Source organism: Austrofundulus limnaeus, unplaced genomic scaffold (genome assembly GCF_001266775.1).
Source record: "Austrofundulus limnaeus strain Quisiro unplaced genomic scaffold, Austrofundulus_limnaeus-1.0 Scaffold199, whole genome shotgun sequence".
Classification (NCBI taxonomy): Eukaryota; Metazoa; Chordata; class Actinopteri; order Cyprinodontiformes; family Rivulidae; genus Austrofundulus; species Austrofundulus limnaeus.
In genome coordinates, this window is record NW_013952601.1 from 102028 (window position 1) to 110839 (window position 8812).

Sequence of the window (8812 nt, forward strand, 5' to 3'; positions counted from 1 at the left end):
TGTGTGTGTGTGTGTGTGTGTGTGTGTGTGTGTGTGTGTGTGTGTGTGTGTGTGTGTGAGAGAGAGAGTAAGAAGTGTGTGGGTAGGCGGGTGATGTTTTTGTGTGATCGATTCTAAGGCAAAATGCATAATGTGGATCTTCCATCTTGCAGTCTGCAGACACTGACACCGTTTATAGTACAACTGACCAACCCCATCAGTGAGAAGGCAATTTATTCTAACCATTAGGTTTTTTAAAACTACATTTCTCCCTTACAAACAGAAAAGACATTAGCAAAACATTCTGATATTAAAAGCGTTGCCCCACTTGATTGGATTTCTCTTATCTTACAAAACCAGGTCTATAAATTAACTGGGATTGCAGTCAGGCAAGTGTCACTGCTGCATGAGTGAGTATTTGGTTTCATAAGAACAAAGCATCTCTTTCAATATCTCTCCATGTGACTGGCCTAAGAACTKTGGGTGAATCAGATTCTGGAGAGAAGAAAAAAAAGTAAAAGAAGCAAAGTGATTGAATTTACACCTCCCACAGAGTCAAGTTTGGTCGGCCATAATTTTTCGCAGCGCACACACAACCACACACTTACACACTCACACGTATATAAAAGTGAGACAGATAGAGAGGGATTGGCGCATCCTTCTGCCAGCCTCGAGAGTGTTTCCATCTCTACCCTCCTGAGCATGCTGCAAACAAACAGTTCAGAGCAATGTAAATGGTGTGGAAAGTGCTGCATAGGGACATGATGACCACAGCCATTCTCTTTACAGGCACAGAYGAGGAAATGAAAAACATTGCCACTTCACTCCGGTCCCCACATTATCTTTTATCTTACCAGTGAGAGTTGCTTTCATGTTCTCAGTTTATATCCACAATAGCTAAATATATCAGTCTCTCTCAGGTCAGCCGGGTGGCAACAGATTGACAGTCGTCTGTGATTATGCTTGTGGCGGCGTGCATCGTTTCAGATTTGTGAAATAAAATGTAACATTTCTATTTTCAGGTGTAAAGCAAGCTCCCWTCACAAAAAAAGACAGTGCAACCACAGCAAAACCAATATCTGAGAAAAATCTTTCCAAGTAAAAGGTGAAAACAGTCTGTCATGTTACACCAGAAATATCTGTCATTTTGCACTGCAAGTGCCTATCATGCTTCCTTGTTTTTTTATCCTATTTTCTTTTTTCTTTTTTTGTGACATGTATGCAGCAAATCTAAGTTCAAATATTGACATGATCAAAAAAAGTCACAGATTGAAGAACACTTTGCCGAGCGTATGAGTCTGTTTGATGGTTAAATCAGTTGGAGAATGTTTGAATTTTTTATGTTTGGTCTTTTATCCTTAAACTAACCATCTACCTTTCACTCTGGGTGCCTTCATGTTATCTTTGAAACTCAGCTCAGGCTGTCTGCAACGTAAAGCGGAACAAAATGTCTCACTGCAGCTACAGCTTTTAATAATGTTGATTGAAGACGTCTCTGAACTGGCTGCACCCAGACGCTGGTAGRCCTTCACCTAAACATCGACCAAAACTCTAGGCACATTTTCATAGCATTAAGTACAAACAATGTCTGCCACAAGAGTCAGTTAGGCATCTTGAAGATGTCCACTCACCCTTCTCAAAAGGCTGGCCATTAACTGCTGCCGCTTTCATCTTGAGGGCCTCCCTGGCAGATGTGTCGCAGTGTGAGCCTTTATTAGTATCCTGGTCACTATCAGCCTGGTCACTATCACCATGGCCACTGTCTCTCAGGCTCGCTCGTTCTGCATCCTTAAATGTTGAGCTGTAGCAGGATGGAAAGAAAGACAAATAAAATGCAACTTAATGTTACTTCTGAGTGAGAATCTCCTCCTTTGATAGCTCGACTCAGGAAGTGTTTGGATGCTGCTCTTACCTTTGAACAAATGGCTGCCTGCTGCTGGAATAATTGGGCTCAGAGGAAAAATTTTCCGTCTAGAAATGAAAAGGGGAAAGACAACAATATGCAGTGACCATTTTTGAACAACAAACCTAAATAACAGGAGATTCAGACAGGGAAAGGAAATATCTTTGTGTGGCTTTCGGACATTTTACCATATTTATGATGACACCCGAACCGTATTTGYAAACAACCACAGGCGTCTGCCAGCGAGGACGGAACTACACCAGCAAATCTCCATTGTGACCATATGTGTTCTCCTTGGCAAGKCAAAGACGTAGCATTAGCCTCTGTCATTAGGATCCTTTTTCCCTCTATGTTGAAAGTAATGTGTTTGTGCTTATCACACCCGCATACCCTGGTGACTGGTGACAGTGCCAGGCCTTGTCATCTGTGTTATTATCTCCAAATGAGACAGTACTGGAATATTTACATCATTTACATCAGATAATTCTGCTGTGCAAAAAAGCACTACAAACTCATGCTGTCAAATTAGCATGTTAGCTGGCTCAAGCATCCAACCCTGCCATCTCTACAAGGCAAGGCTGGAACCTAATAACGGCCCCACCGTGCCAACTTTGGACGCGGATGGGTGAATCTGGCCCATATTTCTGGTGGGGACCGAAAATGCGATTGTAAGGTTATGCTGTGTGCATCTAGCTGTCTGATGCACATTCGGTTCGGTAATGTGATCGGACAAGCTGCTCAAACACCTGTCCAATCCCACATTTCAGGCAAGGTTTTGTTTTCGCTCTACGGCAGTGAGTCTGGCAGGGTCGCAGCAGCCTTGTTCAAGACTCACACTGTTTGCATGTCTAACTGAGTGGACTTTCAGATTAAGAAGACCAACTGTGCCATTCTGCAAGAACAAAAAAACTTACAGTGGAACAATTTGAAAGTGATTCTCAAATGCACATGGAGAAAAAGAGGCTCTTTTTAGTACATAGCCACTTAAAACACATAATTACAGTTCAACAGGAGGTTGTCATATCATGCTTTACATGCAGAGACTATACCATAGTTTCAAAATGGGAAGAAAAGAAATGAGAATAATCAGTTCACAGTGCCAGTTTCTCTTTTTCAATCACTTTTTTTTCTTTTGATAGATTTGTAAGGCAAAGCACTGTGTGCAGATAAGTGAGAATGAAGGCCAGATAAGAATATAGTGGAGCATCCTTCTTACCTGTATCACTGACATCCTATTCGCTGGAGTGTCTGAGCTGAGCCCTGCGAAGCTGGAGTGGCACCCTGACCTAGGCACAGTCAGGCTGTTTGGGGTGGTTTTCAAGTACATGACCTCTGACCTCGGCAGCGTGAGCGGTAGGGGGCTTTGGTAGTCAAAACATATTGGTGAGGTGATCAGTGACGGGCTGCTCACCACGTTCATCCGGCTCGCAGAATCTCTTTCCTCCATCTCACTCTGCACCAGCATGATGTCACTCTTGTTGATCCTTTTCTTTTTTCCCTTTCCCACTGGTGGATTGGAGTACTCAGCCATGCGACAGTTATAATTCCCAGTCTCCTTATCTTGATGCTTGGACTTGACAGCGATGGCGGTCATGACGGCCAAGAGCATGACAGAGATAATGCAGAGGGTAACTATGAGGGGCAGGGACACATCCCAGTGCTGCTGTTCCCCGCTCGTGCTGGAACCCCCTCCTGCTGCTGCTTCCGTGTTTGCCTTAATGATCAGCTTAGCCACAGCAGATAAGGGAGGCTTGCCATGGTCAGTTACCTTCACCACCAGCTCAACCACTGGGGCAATCTCCTCCCAAAGAGCATGGGCGATTCTGACCTCTCCTCCCACTGGATCCATCTCAAACAGGTGGTCGTCGTTCCCCTCTGTGATCTCGTAGGTTAAATGACCACTTTCGCCATGGTCATGGTCCACTGCTTTCACTGTAGTGACGATGTACCCAATACCCACATTTCTAGGCACTGGGATTTCAGCTGTATCATTTTGCAACAGAGGTAAAATGATAACTGGAAGATTGTCATTGACATCGAGAATATTGACCCTGACACTAGAGGTGCTCTCCATGTGTGGGGAGCCGCCATCTTTAGCCTGAACTTTGAACTCAAAGGATTTTGTTTGCTCATAATTAAAAGAGCGTGAGGCATAAATGGCCCCATTGGTGGGATTAACAGACACATAGGTGTACACTGAGACATCTCCTATGTGGGATGGCAGTATGGAGTATGACACTGTTCCATTTCGACCCACATCTGGATCGTGGGCCAAAACTGAGCCCAGGTACTCCCCTGGGATATTATTTTCAGGCACCTGCAAAGCATACAATGTCTTTGTAAAACGAGGAGCATTGTCATTCTCATCTAAGATTTTCACAGTAAAAGACCTTGTGTTGTTCAGAGAAGGGATTCCATTATCTCTTGCAACAATTGTTACATTGTATTCGTCTTTTGTCTCTCTGTCCAGAGGTCTATCTGTGAGCAGAGTGTAAAAATTATCATTGTTTTCCTGCAGCCTGAAGGGGACATTTCCCAGCACCCGGCACTGAAGCTGACCGTTACGGCCTGAGTCCTTATCCGTCACTCTGACCAGAGCTATGACAGACTCTGGAGGAGCTGCCTCACTGATGGCTCCCTGCCGGACGGACACAAAACTTATTATTGGCAAGTTATCATTCTTGTCGAGCACTTTGACAGTAATTTTGCAGTGCCCTGGTATCGGATTGGGCCCAAGATCTTTTGCCTGCACATCAAACTCAATGATTGGATTCTCCTCAAAGTCTATTTCTCCCTGGACCTTGATGACGCCAGTATTTGGATCTATGGAGAACAAATCTTGTATTCGTTCAGATGCATATCCAGTAAACGAATAGACCACCTGCCCGTTACTTCCCTCATCTTGGTCGGTAGCATTCAGGTCTATAAGAACTTTTCCAGGAGGTGAATTCTCAGGAATCTCCAGCACATAGGAGGATTTTTCAAAAACGGGGCTATTGTCATTCGAATCAGTCACTCTGACGTTGATCTGCATTGAGCCTGATCTCGGATACTCCCCACCATCGATTGCAGTGAGAAGCAGGGTGTGATGGCTCTGATCCTCTCTATCCAGAGGTCTCTGAACCACTAGCTCTGGGTATATAGTTCCATCACCCCTCACTTTTAAATCCAAAGAGAAGGTATTGTAATCATCTCTTGTCACCTGATACGTTTTTATCCCATTTTCCCCAGAATCTGAGTCATGTGCAATAGTCAGAGGGAAACGTGTCCCTGCAGCTGCATTTTCTGAAATATCAATATTCACATGATCTGAAGGGAAACTGGGTGAGTTGTCGTTTATGTCCTGAATGTCAATCTTGATCATACAAATCTCCTTGTCATTGGCAAACACCTCCATGGAGAGCTGGCACTTTGGGTTTCGTCTGCACAACGTTTCCCTGTCAATCCTTTGTTTGGTGAAAATTAGTCCACTCTCAGGGTCAACATCCACCAGATGTGGTGCAGAATTCTCCAGCACTCTGAAGTTTGATTTCTTCCCTCTCTCCATCACCCCATAGCCAGCGTCTTTCGCAATATTCCCGATAACAGTTCCAGGTCCTTGCTCCTCCGGAACAGAATAATTCAAATTTTTCAATGTCAGGGCTTTAACCCAGAGAAGAAAGAAAATGGGTACAGAGAGACGCATCCCTTCAACTAGATTTGCAGCAGTGGTAGAAAAGAGAAGGGGGAGAAAAATCCTCTTGACTTTCAACCTGTTGATTATGGCAAAACTAGAGAACTAAACCCACAGCAGGCATGAGGTTTACTCCGATCTCACACTAATAACGTATTAAACTGATTCATGAAGGTTGTTTTCGATTTTAATTTGTATCCTAACCTCTTTTTTTCATGCCGTGTGGCTGTGATGAACTMTCTCTGTAAACAAAGATGACCGCAAGACGACACCAGATGTATGAATAAAATATCAAATTCAGCATCCTATACAAGTAATGCTTTGCTTTTTGTGTGTGTGTGTTTTTTTAAATAACAGAGGGACTTAATGAATTATCCATGACTATAAAGTATTAATATTCCCAACCGCATCCAAGGTTAAAGCGTTTAGAGTCTGGATGTGAAGGTTATACCATGTGGCTTACAAAAAGCGCATTGCCCTCATTTGCGACATCAACACCTAGGCTACAGCAAACACTGACACGGCCATTCAAAATGCAGCATTGCTCCCCCCCTCCTGATTGTTACCATTCACAACACATGGACTTTTCTCCCCCCCTCCCTGTGCGGCACACTGTTGCATCCGTCCGTGCTGCACATCCAGCCTCTCTCCATGCCGCACAAAAGTGGAATAAAAAGCGAGCGGGGGAGACACTACGGAGCCTGATCCTCTCCTGTCCAGCCTTTTGTGTTCCCGTCATTCAAAAGCATCAGCCAATTTTTTTTGCGATCGTCCCTATAATCAGTCCAGTAATCCCATAATAATCCAGTCCAATTGGACCCCTCGCATCCTTCAGTCGCACAGCTCTCCTCTTCCTTCACCCGCAAGTCACTGTGATGAGAGCGAGAGAAAAAAAAAAATAAGAGAGATTTGCTCAGAATTAATCGCTTCTTCTTCTCCTCCTCTTCTTCCCCCTGCGCTCAGTCACAGTTCTCTCCGCGTCAACTGTTGAAACCTCGCTCTCCGTCTCTCTCTACCCCCAGTGAGCCGAGCTGACCGGAAACCTCTCCGAAAGCCTCCACAACACACTCCTGTGTGCTTCCGAGCGCATTTAACATACTTTCTGATCGTCCTCCAGGCAGATGAGTGAAGAGTGACAGATCTTGCCTTGAGGGGGGAAGTGGGAGGAGGAGGAGGGGTGGGGGTGGGGGGGTTCCAACGGGGGTCTGGCTGGCGAGATCGCATGAAGAAGAAGGGGCTGTTCTAGTGCTACGTGATTCATTTACTGATGTGTGTGCGCGCAGCAGCATCAGCATCAGAGGTGGTGGGGGTTGGATGTTGCTCCCAATACGTGTCGATGAGAAGTAGGGATTATAGATGGRTTGATGAAATTTGTCTGGCATGCAGAAAAAAAAAGGAGCAAGACAAGTGGTCATTTTTTATGGGAGTTGGGGGGGGGGGTGGTGAGAAGTGGAACAGATGGTGGTGTGGAAAATGTATAAAAGCGGACCAAAATGTTTGGAGAACTGAGAGTGCTGTGTTCTAGGTGTCATTGAAGCTCCTTAGGTATTCATTACAAAGATTCCCTTTAATTATTAAAAACAACAGACTCACACCTGTCTGTTCTGCTGGCCTCCCTTGTTGTCATCACTGGTTTGGAGAAATCTCAATCACAAGAGATGAAAAGGAGAGAGGACAGACTGTGGATGTTTTGCAGGATAATCTCTGTAAAGGACATGCTTATTCCTCTGAAAGAAACAAGGCTTATTTCACAGCTCAAATATCACAGCTGTTGGTATAACTAGCCTTATGCAGCGACATTCTTCTCCAATAGCAGATCTGCATCAATCTCATATCTAAATAAATAAATAAATAAATAAATAAAAGATAGACTGACATTTAGTTCACCCAGCATTTCAACAATATGACATTTGCATTTTTATTCTCACTTGACCAAATCTCTGTGACGCATGATCCAGGGACCCTATATTCTGAAGCGGAAGTTGTGTCAACAGGCAGGGCAAGACAACTGTGGCCCGCTTCCTCGTTTAATTCCACCTTACCCTGGATCAAAATCAACCTTGAGTTTCTCCCGAGTTCATTTTCATTGTCTGAAACATGGCTGCTTTCCTCCTCTGGGGAGCATCAACTTTGGCTGGCTGGGGTGCAGCCTGCATAAATTGGCCATTTCTGCAGGTAAGAGATAAGGACAACAAAGGAAAACTAATTATCATTCAGTCTATGTTAAAACCTCAGGAAATAGCTGCTATTGATGATTGTGTCTGCATTGTCACAGTCATACCATTTAATATGATCTGAACTCAAAATGAGAGGGGCTTTAAGGCCATAAAAAATAGGCCTTATTCTAGTGTGAAGTTTGCTCTGTTCTTCTAAAACCAGACGACTGTCTTGGATAACTTCTTCTAATGAGACCACAGCATCTGACCTGCTGTGAAATACAATTTTTGCAGCCTTTTTTGTGGGGTTGGAGGGGCTGTAAATAAACCAACGGATGCATCAGGTGTTTCATGACAAATTGATTTTTACTTGAAAGCGCATTATTCTGTTTGGCGTAAACCCATACCTGTTGTTAATTCCAGGTGGAGATGACAAACCGCGGCCATGCTCCATTTAAGCGCACTTGTAATATCTTAGCATCTCTCTCGCGTGATTCACTTACCACTCCGTGCAAGCGTGATTAAAGGTGAGATTAAATTGTTTATCATTCTGTTTCTGCTCCCCGTCGCTGGTTGCACTTCAAGCCTGCACACAGGAATACTGATGGTGGAGGAAGTGGGAAGGATGATCCAGACCAGGCACTGAATTTTGCTGCAGAGCAAACGAGGGCCAAAGCAAGTTCTGCTTGGAACAAATGTCTCTACAAAACATTTTTGTAAACATATTTATATTAGATAATATATATTATTATAGAATCAGTCACATGGAAGAAGACATAAAAACACAGAACAACTTCAAAATGGCAAATACTGGATGAACAAATGATTAAAATATAAAACATATATTCAATTTCTACACTGTAGTTTCTAGCTTGTAGTAATCTTTATTCTTATCTTGTAATAATGATTCACATTTCTGTATAACCCCCGTGTCATGACTCCTCTGCAGAGCACAAGTCTTAAAGGGACAGTTCATTAAATTTACCTCGCAAAACCATCTTTTTTTTCTACCGTCGGAACAAGCCATGCAAATAATAATAATAATAATAATAATAGTAATTTTACATGTTAAGGTTTTGAGAAGTCTGGTCCCTAAAACTA

General features: G+C 43.6%; 1 protein-coding gene across 1 annotated transcript in view; it reads right to left on the minus strand.

Annotated features, from left to right (window-relative positions):
* The window catches only part of LOC106524735 (protocadherin-17), a 17302-nt gene extending 10570 nt beyond the window's left edge, over nucleotides 1-6732 (minus strand). The window contains exons 1-3 of the mRNA XM_014018660.1: nucleotides 3099-6732; nucleotides 1892-1950; nucleotides 1611-1780 (exon numbers count right to left, since the gene is read on the minus strand). Coding sequence (XP_013874114.1) covers nucleotides 1611-1780; nucleotides 1892-1950; nucleotides 3099-5567 — 2698 coding nt within the window. The 5' untranslated portion in view covers nucleotides 5568-6732. The remainder of the gene's footprint in view (nucleotides 1-1610; nucleotides 1781-1891; nucleotides 1951-3098) is intronic.
* Nucleotides 6733-8812: the final 2080 nt, after the last annotated feature.